The following is a 17750-nucleotide window of genomic DNA, read 5'->3' as shown; positions in this document are numbered from 1 at the left end:
GGCAGTACTCGGAGTAAGGAAGTGTGTACTTCACCCTCCGTACTGTTCAGTAGCTGCTGCTCCGTTACATTGTGAGGTTTTCATTTGTTTGTTTGTTTGTTTTGGTGTGTGTGTGTGTGTTCTGTTAAGAAATCTAGATGGTGCCGGGCAGTGGTGGCGCATGCCTTTGATCCCAGCACTTGGGAGGCAGAGGCAGGTGGATTTCTGAGTTCTAGGCCAGCCTGGTCTACAGAGTGAGTTCTAGGACAGCCAGGGCTACACAGAGAAACACTGTCTCGAAAAACACACACACAAAAACACACACACACACAAAAGAAAGCTAGATGGTTCACAAGACCAGAGACTGGAGATCTCAACTCATAAAAGCAATGGAAGTCCCGGAGATGGAGAGATACCATTGTAAAATGTATAGTTGTTATTGTTGTTCCATAAGAAAGTTAAACTTTGGTCAGAAGTTTACTTTTCCTCCGAGGTTTGAGCGCTAGTAAATGAGCATGAGGAGAGACAGGAAGTGTGTGTGCTGACTGCTGAGAGCATCTCTGTATTCCTTGGCACTAGGGAAGCTCTTTTGAGAGAGGCCTGACTCCCTGGACAGGTTTTATCCCTAAACATTGATGACATCTGCTTTAAAATGCATATCTGCACTGCCTAGTGGCACATGCCTTTAATCCCAGCATGAGGGTTGGGGTGGGGGGCAAGGCAAGTGAATCTTTGAATTCAGGTCCAGCCTGATCTACACAGAGAGTTCCAAGACAGCCAGGACTGCATGGAATGACCCTATTTCAATCAAGAAAGAGGAAAGAAGGAGGAGTAGGAAGAGGAGAAGAAGGAAGAAGAGGAGGAGGAAGAAGAAGAAGAAGAAAAAGAAGAGGAGGAGGAAGAAGAGGAGGAGGAGGAAGAAGGGGAGGAGGAGGAAGAAGAAGGGGAGGAGGAGGAAGAGGAGGTAGAGGAGGAGGCAGAGGCAGCATTACTGACAACATTGATAGCTCAGAGTCTGCCCTGTGGAGTTCTGGGAAGCTGCAGGCTCCTGCTTGGTGGAAAGGCCTGTGCTGTTGAGTAGTTGTAGAATTCAACTGGGCAATCGCAACCTTTGATCACTAACTTCCCCCTTTGAAAGTAGGCAAACTCCAGCTGCTGTTTTATACATTCTCTCCCCAAAATGGATAGCTGTTTTTGGAATTTGATTTCTTGTCACACAGCTAGGATGACAATTAGGAGTTGCTCAACTGTAATTAAGGATCACAACTAAGAATTGTTTCTTAAGCTTTTAAAAATATGAACATCTTAAGCTTTACGCCATAATTGACAGTTTGGAAAAAAAAAAAAAGAAAGTTTGTATTGGTCTTTCCCTCTTTGAAGCACAGAAGCAATGATGGATATGGTTGAGTACAACTGGAACCTGAAATCTTATTTGTGTTGTCAGCATTTCCTGTTGCTGTGACAAAATACCAGACAGAAGCACTGTAAGGAAGGAAGGACCTCGTCATCCATCTGAAGGACAGCCCATCTGGGGGGAACAGCATGGCAGCCGGTGCAGGGTCATGTGTGTGCAGGGAATCTGAGAGCAGAGTGCTGCTGCTCGGCTAGTTCTCCTTTGTATTTAGTCTGAGATCCCAGCCCACAGGATGCTGCCACTTCTGTCAGAGTGGGTCTTCCCCCTTCCACTCAAATATCTAGAAATACCCTCATGGACACAGGTGTGCTTCCAGGGTGATTCTAAGTTGACAGAGAAATGGACCCTTATAATAGATACTGTGGATCAATAAAGTTTCTAGACTTGCTTATTAGAATACTCATTTCATTTTTTGCTAAATTTATCAGCCATACATAATTTACCAGCAATGCATCTTTACCGCAATTATAACAAATGAAAGCTGTAACACAAAGATGCTGAGGCAAAGCTAACTACCAAACCGCCTGACCTATGTGCTCCTCCAGATGTTGGCTTTGTTTGCAGTAATACATCCAGCACACGGACATGAGCAGATAAGTAGGATTTGGATTGGGTATAGATGTTTAAATATTAACTGGATGATGGTGATAATTTTGGACAGGGTTTCACTTTGTAAGTCAAGCTAGCCTCTAGCTCACTATATCTTGGCTTCCCAGAGCTGGTATTTTAACTGAGTACCTGGGGAGGCCCAGATGAAGCATTCGATTTTGAATTGTTAAAAATAAAAGATGTTATTTGTTCACAGTTGTTATATGAAAGTATGATCACAGAATTGTTCTCAAAATATATGTAGTTATAAATATAAGTAACTGGGAAACAAAGCAGTTTACCTGCCGCATGGCATGTTTCTGCATTTTTCCTCTTGACATCCATAGCAACAGAAGAATGTGACCTTGTGGGCTCAGAGTTGGTTTTGAAGAGCTTAAAGTAAATAAGATGCACCTTTGGTGGTTGTGTTTTGTCTTATAGATATATGAGGTTTTGGTTTTTTTTTTTTTGTTTTTTAATCTCTAAATGGTATCACATGCTTGTGGTCGCATCTCCTTGGGAGGCTGGGGAAGGAAAAACATTTGAGCCGCAGAGTTTGAGACCACTTTGAGCTTCATAAAGAGATTCTGATTAAAGCCCAAATCAAGCAAACAACCCCCAAAACAAGCAGCAGGCATGGTGCTTGCCACATGCCTATATTGGGAGTTGGAGGCAGGGGGAGCAAGGGTAGCCTAGGTTAGCGTAGCAAGTTTGAGACAAACCTGTGTTACATGAGACCCAGTCTCTAAACAAACCCAAAGTATAAAAGAAAGAAAAACTTCATTGCCGTTCATTATGTCTTTGCTTTTGTCTCAATATAGAACTAATGGATTTTACCCCAAGAGCTCTCAATAACACAGCCAGGATTGTGTCTGATGTTATTATAGTCAGACCACTCTACCGCTTAAGTGCCAGGGTGCCCCTGTTTGAGAAGCAGAGGGTTGTGTGACATCAACTTCTTTATCAGATGTCTCTGGAGGCCCTTGTATGTGCTCAGCACTCTGCTGGGTCCCTGTTTTTCTGGAGATGATGTCAGTGGAGAAGATAAGTAGGGAGACAGTAATACAATTCAGTGGTAAACGCTGTGATGGGCAAAGTATATAGAATTCTATTGGAGTGTTTGAAGAGCACCCAACTCAGCTGCAAGAGGAGTCGATTTCAGAGAAAGCTCCCTAGAGCTGAGGTCTAGAGACTCAATGGGACTGGCTAGAATGGCATGGAGACAATGAAGGAAGAGTGTGTGGAGTGAGTTCCCAGGCAGAGGAGCCTGAATTAATACAAGACTGGGCACGGCAGGGCATGAGTGGGAAGAGAAGCAAGTATTTCAGTATGATAAGCAGAGTATGCCAAGAGCTAGAAGCTCCGCTCAGATCACAGTGTGCTCTTCTGAGCTTGGTTCACGAGTCTGAGTGTGTATGGAGGTGGGGAAAATAAAGGCTTTGCAGCAGCCACATGGCAATAGGCCGTCTCCTCCACTCAGATACATATAGCAAACACACTGCTTCGGGGTGCTGCTGGCACATCTCCACCACAACACACAACAGCACAGGTGATTCCAGCTTCTCTGTCCTCATGTCTGTGTGTCTGTCATTCCTTCATTGCCTCATTGCTTCAGTCTAGCCAACCCCGAAGCAGTGTAGGTCATGGCACAGCATAATAACACAAACAGTCTACGAATGGCCACTTTCTCCACTTACATTTTACAGTTGTTAACCTTTACCATTTTTGCTTCATCTATTTTTACTGAAGTCTTTTAAAGTACAGACCTAATGACATTTCACCTCTTAATGCTTTTAGCATGCATTTTTAAAATGAGCTTTTTCCCTCTTGCAATACCATTATCACACCTAATACAGTCCACGGTGCTTGTGAATATAATCCATCTCAGTTTATACTCAGATTGCTCCCCAGATGGCGTCCCCTGATCTTTATCACAGCCAGGGTCTGGGGAGGGTTTCCTGTTGCATTTATTTCACTTCTAAAGCAGGGACAGTTCAGTTTGTGGCTGTCACCTGTGTGTAGACCATTTGGAACCCAGAGCAGACTCTGAATGGGGCACTACATGGCTTGAACTTGTCTCCTGGCCCCAACGCTTACTAATCACACTTCCAAAGTCACCCGCTGCCTCAGTGGCCTGGCTCCTTACATGCCTGACGTGGGGTCAGGACAGCATGCATCTTGTGGGGCTGCGGCAAGGGTGAGTGAGGTAACAGGGGTGGTGTTCCCAGCCGTGCGGCACACAGTGAGCACTGAGCGGCGCAGGGTTCACCTTAGTATTTGTGATTAGTCTCCACCGACCTCCCAGGTATCTGAGGCACGAGTCACGCATCCCACAGTGTAAGGAAGCATCCTAGTTGGGGTATGGTAGGCCAGGAAAGCAGAACACAGCTCAACAACTTGAACATAAATATATAGCACATTGGCTTCTTAAACTGAAGGCTGTGTTCTTAAATATAGGTGGTGTCTTAGGGTTTCTATTCCTGTACAAAGCATCATGATTAAGAAGCAAGTTGGGGAGGAAAGGGTTTATTCAACTTACACGTCCATACTGCTGTTCATCACCAAAGGAAGTCAGGACTGGAACTCAAGCAGGTCAGGAAGCAGGAGCTAATGACATTTCCACGAGAAGATTCAATTCAGTGCATATTTTTATTTATATATATTTTTCCAGAGATGTAAACTACTGCCAAGACTTACTTTTTACAATCACTTGCTTATTTTGTGTGGGGTTTGGGATGCAGAGGCCATGGAGGGATGTTACTTACTGGCTTGCTTCCCCTGGCTTGCTCAGCCTGCTCTCTTATAGAACCCAAGACTACCAGGCCAGGGATGGCACCACCCACAATGGGCCCTCCCCACTTGATCACTAATTGAGAAAATGCCCCACAGCTGGATCTCATGGAGGCATTTCTCAAGGGAAGCTCCTTTCTCTGTGATAACTCCAGCTTATGTCAAGTTGACACCCAAAACCAGCCAGTACAAGGGGTCACAGAAAATTTGACAGTTGTGAAAGGTTCCTGAAAAAAGACAGAATCCAGATTGAAACTTGAACACACATGCCTGGGAGGCGTTTCTCCCATCCTTACTCTCTGACTTGTTGCCGTAATAGTAACTGCACTCATGAGTCACATTAGAACTACGTGCCACCTCGGGAGACTTCCAGACTTTTACACATGAGCTTAGTTGGTGCACATAGGTATTATACATTCTTTACACATGAGCTTAGTTGGTGCACATAGGTATTATACATTCTTTACACATGAGCTTAGTTGGTGCACATAGGTATTATACATTATACTATACATTAGGTTTATAGTTACAGTGTGGCTAAGTTGTAACTGGTAGGACATGAATCCTACTGGATTGGAGTTATCTTCGGGCCTCAGATATAGGCCTGTAAGCCCATATCACTAATGACATTTCCATGAGAAGATTCAATTCAGTGCATATTTTTATTTATATATATTTTTCCAGAGATGTAAACTACTGCCAAGAGTTACTTTTTATAATCGCTTGCTTATTTTGTGTGGGGTTTGGGAACACATGTGCCAGGGTGCACGTGTGGAAATCGGGGTGACTATGGGAGTCAGAGTCCATTTTCTCACTGTGTACATCCTGGAGACTGAACTCAGGTTCTTGACAGCGGCACCCTCTTACCTGTAGTGTATAGGGTGTATAGTCTTGCCTGCCCGCTGCTTAGATTTGACTGTAGGGTGTGCTGCTGGAGTTAACTAACTTCTCAAAAGCGGCATCTCAATTTCAAATGCTGTGTTAGCCTGCTTGCCAGGACAGCTGCTATTCTCTGGCTACTAACAATTAAGAGACATAATTAACAAGGGGCCACGGAATTAGTTGCAGCCTGTGTACCATAAACACTGGACAGAAGTTGGGTTTGTTGGCTTTGAAAAAATCTTGAAGATGCTATAGGTCTTTATAGGTCTTACACTATTAGCCAGCCAAGGTTGAATTCTTTACGTAAACATAAACAGTATATAATGTTATTCAGTTAGTACTCAGGAGGCTGAGTGTGTGTGTGTGTGTGTGTGTGTGTGTGTGTGTGAGAGAGAGAGAGAGAGAGAGAGAGAGAGAGAGAGTTAGTTCAAGGCCATTTTGAGCCAATATAACAGGACTTTGTTAAAAAAATTAAAAATTAGGGTGTTACAAATGTTTTGGGATATGGATGAGATGACTCAGCAAGTTAGGACCCTAGCCACCAAGCCTGATGACTAAATCAGATTGCCTGAACCCACATTCTAGAACTACTTCCTCAAAGTTGTCCTCCGACCTTCACCACACACCCCTGTAACCCACAAACAAACACACAAATAAACAAATAAATATAATTAAATTTCCTTAAAGTTGCCCAGACTGTCATCCTAGACATCCCACCTGCAAGCTAATATAATTATCACTGCGGCAGATTTTAAGAACGTGAGCACAAAGCTTAGAGCTTACCCTTCCTCATGCCACGTGCTAGCCTCTGCCTCGGCTGTTCTGGGTGCAGTGCTGCTATGTGCTGTGGGCTGTTTGTGAGACCCACGGTTCTGAGACAGGCATTGGGCAGACAGTGGGGCAGAGCCCTTACAGCAGTGTGGAAAACCGGTCCTGAACTGGGGTCCTGGCTGTGTCGGAACCAGGAAGTGCATCACCTCAGAGCATCCCAGGCCTCTAGCAACTCTTACCGCTTATGAGGACCTTCAACCCACTGACCTTGAGTGACTTCCCCCTCAACTAGTTAGACTCCACCGTCAGGGAGGAGGGAAGCTGTTTTCTAGCCAGTGTGCATCCCTATGCCCATTGCTGATGGGACTCCTTCCATGGCGTGTGCATCCTGCCATAGCTAAGATCATCCATTTCTCAGCCTTCCCTGCACTGCAGTGTCATGGTGGCACCCACTTCCCCTCAGAAGGACTGAGCAGTGGTGCCATCAGCTCATCTGTGTGATGAAGGGGACAGTCACAGATGCCACATCTCTTTGCCATTCCGGCTTCCCCCTTGCTTTCAGGTAGAAACAGGCATGGCATTTGAAGCTATAGCAGTCACTTTGCACAGTGACAAGCATGGGGGCAGCCTCTGGGGACAGCACAGCAGGAGAGGACAGGAGCCAGGTTCCTGATGGCTTCTCTGAGCAACTAAAGAACTCTGGCATGGGACAAGGGACCCAGAAGACCCTCCCACCCTTCACATCAGACTCAGTGACTAAGTACTACAATCATACTCTCAGAATCCTGGTGTGTCTCCCCCCCTATGGCTATCTATCCTCCAGCTGCTCTGGGTCTGCACCCAGCAGCAGCACATGACTGGGCCACATCTCACAGTGACATGGACTGCCCTGATTTCAACTTTGTGTGTGGCTTCCAGGTTTCAAGTGACACCAAACTCAGCCTAGAAATGCTTTCCTTTTTCTGTACCCAAATCACATCCATACCCCCCACCTGTTCTCCAGCTTGCAGCAATCTCTCCTCATTACTCTCACAGTCACTGAAAGGGAAGGGAGCAGGTGACCTCCTGCTCCTCCTAGCCACAGTGGAAGAAGTGTTCCTCCAGCTGTGAAGACCATCCTCCAGTGGTCTTAGCCTCTGCAACTGAATCCTCCAGCTGTGAAAACCAGTCTCCTCTGACTAGTTTCTCCCTTCTCAAGGAATCCCAGATCTTTGCATGACTGATTCAGTTTCTCCACGCAGGTCTCATGTATTGCCATTTCCTAAGAAGGATTATTCTGGACTGACAAACCCAAGGAAGCCTCCCATTACTTCCCATCCCAGGGATAGCAAGAGACCTGGGGTCAGAGGCAAGCCAAACCCATCTCCCACTGGCAGGGCTTTCTGCTTGACCGTTGCTTGCCTATTTACCTTGAGTGGCAGGTAGGTGGCTGGCATGTGCTTCTTCTTTCAACTTTAAGCACCAGTTAGTTGGGTGAGACAGCCTCTACTTACTTGTTCTGGCACAAAGTGAGCTGAATAAGTGTTTGCCCTCTTTCTTCAGTTCTCAGAAAACAGGACAGACACCTCTGGTAAGCAGTCTTGCAGCTTTGTGAACTTGAGGCTGGAGTCTGGCTATGTAAAAGCAGCACAAAGTTGGTGCTGCTGCTGAGCCTATGGGGGGGGGGTTCTGCTTGTTGTGCCTTCTCCCCCTCACAGGGAGGCAAGGAGGGAAGCCATTGGGAACAGGATGTTAGAATGAAATGCTCATAAAGTAAATTAAATGCTTTAACTAAAAATGACTTACTAAGAAATTGTGTTGTTTAATAGATACTAGTATATAGTGAAATGCACATCACTGTCACCTGGCTCTAACAGCTACCATGATTCCTGCCACTCTTCACCATCTTCCCTCCATCCCCATCATCTGTGGGCAAAGTCCATTCCCTTTCTCTCTCAGCAGGCCCTCCCCTGGCTCAGGCGAGCCTTGAACTCACCATTCAGTGGAGGATGGCCTTGAACTTCTGATCCTCCTACCTCCACCTCTGAGGGCTGGGATCACAGGCCTGCGCTATCATACCTGGGTTTGTAGTTTCTTTACTCTCTTTTAATGATATATGGTTGATCAGTAAATCTAGCTCCAATCAGCTTGGTCTGCCCGTTATAAAACTACAGTGTTCTACAGAGTTGATCTCAGTGGCCACCGATGTTACCCGAATGCCCGATTACAGTAGGGATTGGAGTGATTCTGGAACTCTGCTATTCTTTCGGCTTTTATCAGCAACTCTAGAGAGCTTTTCCTTATGGAGGGAAATGGGGAGCAGATAGGATTGTGATCCATTGTGTACATGCATGAAAATCTCAAAAAAAAACATATAATAATAATAATAATAAAAAGAGCTTTTCCTTAGACATGCCTGGTAAGTACCAAATAGACGTGTAAAGGGAAGTAGGCTAAATGCTTAACTCCCTTCTATTTTCCAAGTTCCAAGTTAATTTGTTGATGTTTTCATTATGTATTTTGGAGGATGACTACTAAGAACTCATGTTTGTAAAATATATTTGAAGTGTTTCAGTCTGCTTCAGTCCCCTCCCCCACCCTTTTAGCCAGTAGCTCTCCTTTCAACTTTCCCCCTGAGCAGCACTTTATAATTTATGAGATATTCAACATACAGTATCAGTCATTTGAATCTTACAAATGACCCTGTGAGTCTCATATTATTCCCCATGTTACAGATGAGAAATTTAACTCATGTGGCTCAAACTGGGACGCACTGTCTATTGTTCTTTTCGATATATAAAACCATGGTTTGAGAATGAGTGAAAAGTGACAGAATCATTTTCCTGTTTGTCCCTTCTCCGGCCTCAAGCTTTACATGGAAGACGTCTTTTACCAGTGGGAATATGACATTAAGCAATATCCACTTTAGAAGACATTACTTGGGGCAGACACTGTTGAGAACAGTGCTCTGCTGATAATACTGTAACTTGGCAAATAGCTTCTCTCAACTTTGTTTGTGAAGCATTTCAATTTTGATTACTCTGTGTGGGAGCTACTGCTCAGATAGATGCGCGTTGTTTTATGGTCTGCCCATGTCTGGGGAGCTGGCATTACATGCTGCCTAGTGTTTTTAATTCAGAAGTTCTTCCAGAAGCAACCTTAGCCTCTTGCATTCCAGCCCTAGTTTTAATAGCATAAGCTATTTCCTCCTTATATAGCGTTGTGGGCACAGTAATAAAATAAATACCACAAAATCACTGATGAGATGAAAATTGAGCTCCCTGCTTCTGTGCAGCCATGTAGGTAAAACAGTAATTGGCTCTGATAATAAGTTTTGTTCTTACAAACCAAAGTCTAAATGAGAGTCACATTTGATATATCTGCTTGTAATTACTATCAAAAGGAGAAAATGCAAATTTTAGATGGTTTAGCGAGTCAAAATAGATTAAACAAATTGCTGCCTTTTCTTGACCAATTGAAAAATTTCTTAAGTTATTTCTGATATTTCTCTTACTACTGGGGAAGGATCATCTTCCAGAGAGCGGTTTTCTGCTTAATGGAATGATTAATTTGCTTTTGGTTTTTAATCTATAATTTTTTAGAAAAATAATCCCTTACTATTGGATCTTATATTATAGTCTAAGCCCATAAGAAGGTTTTTTAACACACCTACTGTAACACAGTAAGACAGCATTGGGTCTACTGAATCATGTCTTTCAGTGAAGCTACTTTCAATATTTTATTTATTGTTGGGCATCAAACCCAGAGCCTCTCACATGCCAGGCAAGTATAGACTATTACTGAGCCACACCCCTATTCTGATATGTATTTTTACTTAGATTTACATTTTATTTATTTGTGCGTGATGTGCATGTATATGTCTATGTGTATAGTATGTACATGCATATGTGCATGTGTGTGTCCTTGTATGTGCATGTATGTGCATGTATGTGCTTGTGTGTGTGTACCATGGTGCTTGTGAAGAGGTCAGAGGACAACCTGTGTGAGCTGGATCTCTTCTCCAGCCTGTGAGACCTGGAGCTGGCACTCCTGTCGTAAGACTTGGCTGAAGGGTGTTTACCCACTGAGCCGTCCCACTGGCAGCATTTTCTTTTACGTTACTTTATTATTTTTGAGACAGGTTTTCATGTAGCAAGGCTGACTTTGAATTTCTACTTTTTCTGCCTGTACCTTGTGAGTGTGGGATCATAAGCATGTGTCACCATGCCCAGAATCCAATATTTTAAAAGGGAAATCAAGTCATGCAGGCAACATACTTTCACTTTGATAAGTTCATGCTTTGGTACCAACATGGCCAAGATGAAACTATTAATAATTTTAAGAGAATTGTTCTAAGAACTTACAATAAGAATCTGTATTCCAACCCACAATATCTGTTTACATGGTGATTTTGTTCTGGAATATCTGTGCCTGGAGATATAAAATATCCAGGGACCACCTGGGCCTTAATGCTGGTACTCCAGCAGCTCTGGTCATCTTTTCCCAATCCAGTCCCGAAGCCACACAAAGTTGATGGAATGTAATAAAACTAAGAAAGGCTCTCTGGTCCCCCGAGCCAGTGATCCAAAAGTTCTAACGAAGCTGAGACCTGATGGATGAAGCCATTACCATCGGTCGTATCCACAATCCACATTCTTAAAGCATCCTAATTACAGAAACCACATCCAGTCAATATAATACATATTAGCAATTTCCTGATCCTTGGTAGGATGGAAATTATCCTGAAAGCTTAATTAAGAAGAAAAAAATTATGTTCAGGTATTAATTTCAATTTAAAAGAGGCACTTGGCTCTCTGCAAAACTGCCAGAGGAGTGCTGTGAGTTTCCACAATGTGGAAACCCATCTGTAACTGGGCTCCACATTGCTTCTGTTACCAAATGCACTCAAAGGAGAAAGTCACAAGGCATGCCTTGCTTGTGACCTGTGTCTCCACATGGGCAGTTGGGGACAGTTATTTGGAGGTTCAATTATTCTGGAGCCCTTAAAAACAGAAGGGGTGCGTGGATCTTGCGTTAGTTCGTCTGGACAGGAGCTGTCTGTCCTTTGCTACTTTTGTAGCTTGCCTCTTCACTTTGACCTCAGACTGTTGTGGATGCTTAGGTTCAAAGAAATCAGTGGATTATGAACCAGTCTGGTAGGTGACTGCAGCCATTGTAACACTTGCCTCAGATCACACTCTGAACAAAAGTATTTGATTGAACCCAAATTGCAGTTTCTAGTTTTTCCCAGTGCCTCCAAGTTCCTTAAAATTAAAACTCACAAAGTCCAGATATTGTGCTCCCATTTGTACAAATGTCCAGAATAGCCTTATAAGTAGAGACATACTGTAGTGTCCTAGTGGCCACTGGGACTGGGGTTAGCAGAGCAGGGGAACAACTGCTAATAGGTGTGAAGCTTCATTTGGGGGAAATAGCTTGCTTAGGTTAGCAAACAAAATCACAGGTCTGTAAATTATACTGTGGCACAAAAGCTGTAGATAGATCGATAGATAGATAGATAGATAGATAGATAGATAGATAGATAGATAGATGTGTTTTATATGTCATATATACACACATACATATGTACATACATACATACAAGTATACATATATACCAGTGATTCTTGATGCCACGATCATTAGTGACAACTGTCATCCTAACCTGAAGTCATAGACTGCTGTGGCTCAGAGCAGCACCCCATGAGAGTGTAACACCCAGCTTTTGCCCTTGACAAGCAAATAAGCTGGCTTCCAGAGAGGTGAGGTGACTTTACTGAGTCCTGCCCTGCAATCCAGGCTAAAGCAGTCACCTAGATCTTGTGACATCTTCCTACTGCCGTTCTGATAGGAATCCTTTACAGTGAAAAACAAGTCACTGGGACAAGATGCTTTCAATTTTCCCCAACGAAAGCGCTAATTACAGATGGCCAAACCCCCGCAGAGGTATAGACGAATTTGTTGCGATAGATTTATCAGGTCCAAACCAAGAGCTACCTGTAAGTGTCCCTAGAGGAACGTGGTCACATTCACAGACCAAGAGAGCCCTCTACCTGTGTGCCTGGAGTATAGATTTTATTTACTAAGTCCTTGACCTGGAAAGCCAGAAATAAATTGAGATGAGAGAGTCTTGTCCTTTGTCTGTGCTGGTTGACATGGAACATTATTTTTGAGCAACTGAATGATGTATTAGTGCACACACAGAGGAAAATCTTCCTTGTCTGTGAATAAAAGGGATCAGTTGGTAGCTTCAATAAAAGATTCAATTCTTTTTCTGTGAGAATTACATTAAAGTCCTTATTTTCCAAGAATTTTATATTCCTCTGAGGATATACAATATTAGTTTGTTCATTCTACATAAAAGTTACATTGCTCTTTGTTTCAGCCAAAGATACAGTTGACTACAAAGGTCATGCAGGACCCTGAGAACAAGCACCACAGGGCGGCTGTAACTGCTAGCTATGGGATCAGTTTGCCACATATTAACCAGAGGAAAGCCCAGGTAAGTAATGAGCTGCTCTCGCAAACTGTTAATTCTAAAACAGGTCTCAAGTCACTGTCACTGGTCAGTGGGGTGAGACAGAAGACAGATTTTAAGTAAGACTGATTCTTTTGTCCTTGGGATTTTTTTTAAAACAAAATGAAATGGCTATTATTCTGTCTATAATTAGTAATGACTAAGAAAAATATACATGTATTTTAAAAGATCTATTCCAGTATTTTGTTGTGATTGATACTCCTTAAATGATCTAGCAGCAAAATCTAACAGGCAGGAAGTGAGTTGACAACAAGACGAATGTATAAAGGAGTTTAGGATGTTTTGCACAATAGACTGACCACTAGAAAAAGCAAAGCAAAGCCACATCCCAGCAGCTTTCCTAGTGGTGCACCCGCGTTTGATAGTGCAACAGGCAAGCAAATGTTCCAACCCAAAGCCAGTGGGTGCATCTCTGACTGCAGCCAAGTGTTAGAGGCAAAGCTAGAGGCACGTGCCGCCTGCCCACCGGAGCAGCCAACAGTGCTGGCTCCTGGCTGAGGTGCCCCAGGGTAAGCGCTGGCCTCTTCCTGTGCTGTGACTTGCCTGGGACATCTAGAAGTGGTGCTTTGTTTTAATTAGAAAACTATTTGAGATAATTTCTAATACTAAAAATAATTTCTAAGATGAAATCTATGTATTTTAAAAATACATTTATAACCTCTGGCTTCTCTCAGTGCGCGCGCTCTCTCTCTCTCTCTCTCTCTCTCTATATATATATATGAAATTAAAAGTAAGAATAAGATTACTTTTAGAATAAAATTTCCAAACCATTTCTAACTTGCTTAATTATCATAGATTAAAATGGTCCCAGTTTTGTTTTTTTGGTTTTTTGTTTTTTTGTAGACTTTTCAGTTGCCTGTGTCACCCATGGCATTTGGACATGCTTGGTCTCTGTGTGCACTTTATATTATTCTTACAGGTTTGGATTAAGAACACTAGCCTAGAAATATTTTCTAGCCTAAGAAATAACCAGAAAGTTCGATGTTTTTATTCCTGTTGGAACTTTATTTAAAATGTCAGTGTGACTAATGTGAAGGGGTTTTTATCTGCTTCCCAGGAGCCCCAGAGCCCTTGAAGTAAAAATATTATTTCTCTGGCTGCACAGACAGCAGCAGATTTCTCTTGTGCTGTTGTTGGTTTTCCTCCTCGATCTAGAATTAATATTGGCTTAGCTGGCGGAGTGGGGCAGCTTGGCAGCCCCGGGCAACTTCCTCGTGCGACAGAAACTTTGTGATGAGGGCGAAGTTTCTAGAGACATGGGGATTATGCTTTGCTTTATGACGCCAATATTCAGACTTAAACAAGGAATTCAAAGCAGCTCTAACTTTAAGATGGAGTCTTAGCTGTTCGTTACACTTTAAATAATTTACAAGAAGGATGAGCAGGGAGGGTGTTATTCCCGTGTCCTTGGACAACGAGGTGCTGAGAGAGGTCACTGCTCGGTGTGATATGTTAATAACATGTGCTTACTTATTATATGAAAGATCCTCTTCATGAAAAAATAACCTCATAGAAATTGACAGCAGGCCACGTGAAAAGAAACACATACATTGTGTCAAATCTGATCAAATTATTGGCCTTCGCACCCAAATCGTTGGGCCTCTCATTTATGTTGGTCTAGATATCAGATGCCACTGGGCAGTCAGGTGGCTTTGGGTTTTCTTTTGTTGTCTTTTTGGGTTTTTTTTATTTATGAAACAGAGGCATTGTTCAGAAAGCTCTTTGAGGGAAAGTACTTAGATATCTGGTTTTTAAAAGCCTTTTAGCACATCTGGGGATAAAAAGCAGCTGAAATTCACTTCTTTTTTATTTAAAAAATGTTTTTAAAAGCACCTCCCCAAAGTATGGCCACATGTGTGTCACAGTGACTCACAGTTAACTAAAGAAGCAGCAGCAGGGCCAATGTTTCTGGGTGACTCTTCACACTCAGGGACGAGGCGTCGGGGCTTCCACGTTAGTGAAAACGGAACAGCTTGTCAACAGCCTGCAAATAATCCAGGAGGTTTTGACAAGCAAATAGGAATTCATGGTCAGTTTGCATCCTTAGTTCTGGAAGCTGGTGGGTGTTTTCATCTGACGAGGAGGTGTCTCATTCTTCACCATAGCAGGTAACAGCAGATATTGGTGCATTAAGCACACACACACACACACACACACAAACATACACCACACTATCATATCACAGTCCTTGCCTTTAGAACATTGTTTTTTGTGACCCCCTCCTTTTTTTTTAACACAAAATCAATTTCTAAAAATAAAAAATAAAAAAAAGCGCTAATTGCAAACTCACTGATGGTTTTAGGATCTTAAAGGCACCAACTAAAGGCTGACTAACACAGTTCCATGTGTGTGCCGGGTTCTCACTGGGCTCGGGAGGCAGCAGGCAAGCGCTGATGTTCTTCCTGTCAGCTCGCAGCATCTCCTTCTACACAGACCTTCCAGTACAGTGAACTGAAGAGCTGCAGAAAATTTGACTTTGATTTATTTATTTCAAATAAAAAGGGTTTCTTAAAAGGCTTGAAACATGTAACTGTTAACATGAATTTTAAAAGAACGATTATGAATGCATAACAAAATAGCCAAACAAAACAAAATAACTCTGGTTACAACTGTTATGACCTAGAAAAGAAACATAAAAGCATTTTTCTTTTTGGCAAGCTATGAGTTGCTGGAGAATTATACCAGTTCTTGGTCCCACTTTCCAAATAAATAAATATATAATGCTATGTAAACTTAGGACCTTTTATTTATTCATGAGGTTGGATTTAATGCTATGATGACTTCTCGGCTTTATGAGTCGTACGTTATACAGTGCTTCCCACTAACTTGGTTGGGTAGCAAGCGCACCTCACAAATCAAAGCTTCATTCTTTACTGTTTCACTTGGGGTGTGCAGAGCAATTGCTCCCACTGAAAGCACAATCATTTCTGAGATGATAAAGTAATGCAGAGTGATGCAATTGTGTTAATGTCAAACGATTAGAGGAAGTACCAGGAGCGGGGGTGGGGCGATTTCAAAACATGATTGTGTTTTAAGCCCATGCATATGGCCACAATTACAGTCACAACATAATTTGGCAACAGTAGCAGAATTAGATTTAAACAAATTGATGTTACACTGCAGTAATTCAGAACGAGCTTGTTGCATTTATAAACCATAACAAGAAGCAGAGTGAATTAATAAACCCTTCTTGTCACTAAAAATAAAAAAGGGAATAATTGCTGAGACGGAGCTAACTTAACAGATGACTACCGTCAGCATCCTTCCAGCCTAGATGTGGCAAAGTGAAGGTCACCCCCATTTCAGATGACAAAGAGGGAACATTTTGTTGGTAAACAAATTAATCTTTGGAAAGGTCACCATTTGTTTGAAGTTTGTATCCAGTTCTTGTCATCTGGAATCAGAGATTGACTGTCACTGCAGCAGGCAGGGGTGCAGGGGAAGCCGACAGAGCTACTTCTGTCCGTATCAGCATTCTTTGACAAAACTCCGCGCCTGATTGTGATGCCATGGACTGCTGGTTTACAGCTGTCTCCGGACAGGAATGGAGGCCCGCCCCTGAATTCCAATAAGATGGGCCTGCATATTTTGCCTGCTGTACGCTGGCCCTCTGCCCACAAGTAAAATGTATGGTAGTTCAAGCCAGCAATTATCTCTCTTACTTCCTTCTGTGCTGCTTCTGGTCCCCTTTTGCAAAAACAGATGTGGGTATTTATTCAAGTTCGGTGTCTATTCTTCCCCACACCTGCCAGGGCAGGATTTTGACAGAGGTAGAGTTTTTGGGAGCCAGCAGATAACAATCGGGTGTAATTTTTCTGAGAGTAGAGGGTTTTCTTTTCTTTTTTTTTTTTTTTAAAGGAAATGGTGATTCCCCCCCCCCCCCCAGGAAATGTGGAGTCAGCATCTTGATCCCCCTCCCTTTCCCCAGGAGCATTTGGTAAATTAAATTAGTTGAACAAAAGGAAATAGCTTTAAAGACATTCTGAAATGCCACATCCTATTTATGACACACAGTTATTACCCAAGGACTGCGATAGCATGTGTGGCGTCTCCACCTCTAGCAGTTGCAGGCAGCCTTCTCTTGAGGCTGTACAGAGTGTTTTTGTTTGAAAGTGTGCCTCCCGATTCACAAGCTGGAAAGTGTATGTATCCCACCAATACAGTGGCACTGGCGGTGGTGACGGTGGTGTGCTGTCTGTATATGCTATGGTTGTTCTTGGAAGAATGGAAGATCTCAGGAGCATCATGCAGCACTGGCTGGCGTTCAGATCCTTCCTTAAAGTCCACTGTTGAGGGAGCATGGAGAAGCCATTAGAAGCTGTGTCCCCCGTCAACGGTATTTATAAAACACCAAGCTGTATGAGCTCTCTGATTTCGTTCAAATCGTTTTGGGAGAGCAGTAGGGGGAGATCCTGCACTCATTCCCCCAGCCAACCCTATGTTGGACTCACAGCACTTCTTAGCACATAGTGTGGTGATTTTGGGCCAGACTGCCTCTGTTTCCTCATATATTAGGTGCACTATATTGAGTGTGTCTATCCTGCAGGGTGGCATTGAGACACAAATAAATGAGCAGATCTTGCTGCAAAGAAGTGCTCTACAAGCATCAGTTCTTACTATGAGTGGTGCTCACATACTATACTGTACCATTGTTTCACACTGTCATTTAAAATTTACATTTTTATCTGGACCAGGGGAGGGTAACAGACCATTGCAGAGGGCCATTCCAGCCATACCATTTAATATTTCATCTAATCCTTTTGTCTTTCTTATACAATGGGGACTTCATTTATATGTTTTTCAAATCCT

At 43.0% G+C, this 17750-nt stretch overlaps 1 protein-coding gene across 4 annotated transcripts in view; it reads left to right on the top strand.

Moving 5' to 3' along the window:
* Iqch (IQ motif containing H) overlaps positions 1–17750 on the top strand; it is a 210309-nt gene that overhangs the window by 26492 nt on the left and 166067 nt on the right. For all 4 annotated transcript variants that reach the window (XM_085844697.1, XM_085844696.1, XM_021172751.3 and 1 more), the window contains one exon: positions 12789–12905. In XM_085844697.1, coding sequence (XP_085700823.1) covers positions 12789–12905 — 117 coding nt within the window. The remainder of the gene's footprint in view (positions 1–12788; positions 12906–17750) is intronic.

This window comes from Mus caroli, unplaced genomic scaffold, assembly GCF_978045245.1.
Source record: "Mus caroli unplaced genomic scaffold, Mus_caroli_1 scaffold_11, whole genome shotgun sequence".
NCBI lineage: Eukaryota > Metazoa > Chordata > Mammalia > Rodentia > Muridae > Mus > Mus caroli.
This window is presented reverse-complemented; position numbering and strand designations above follow the sequence as displayed.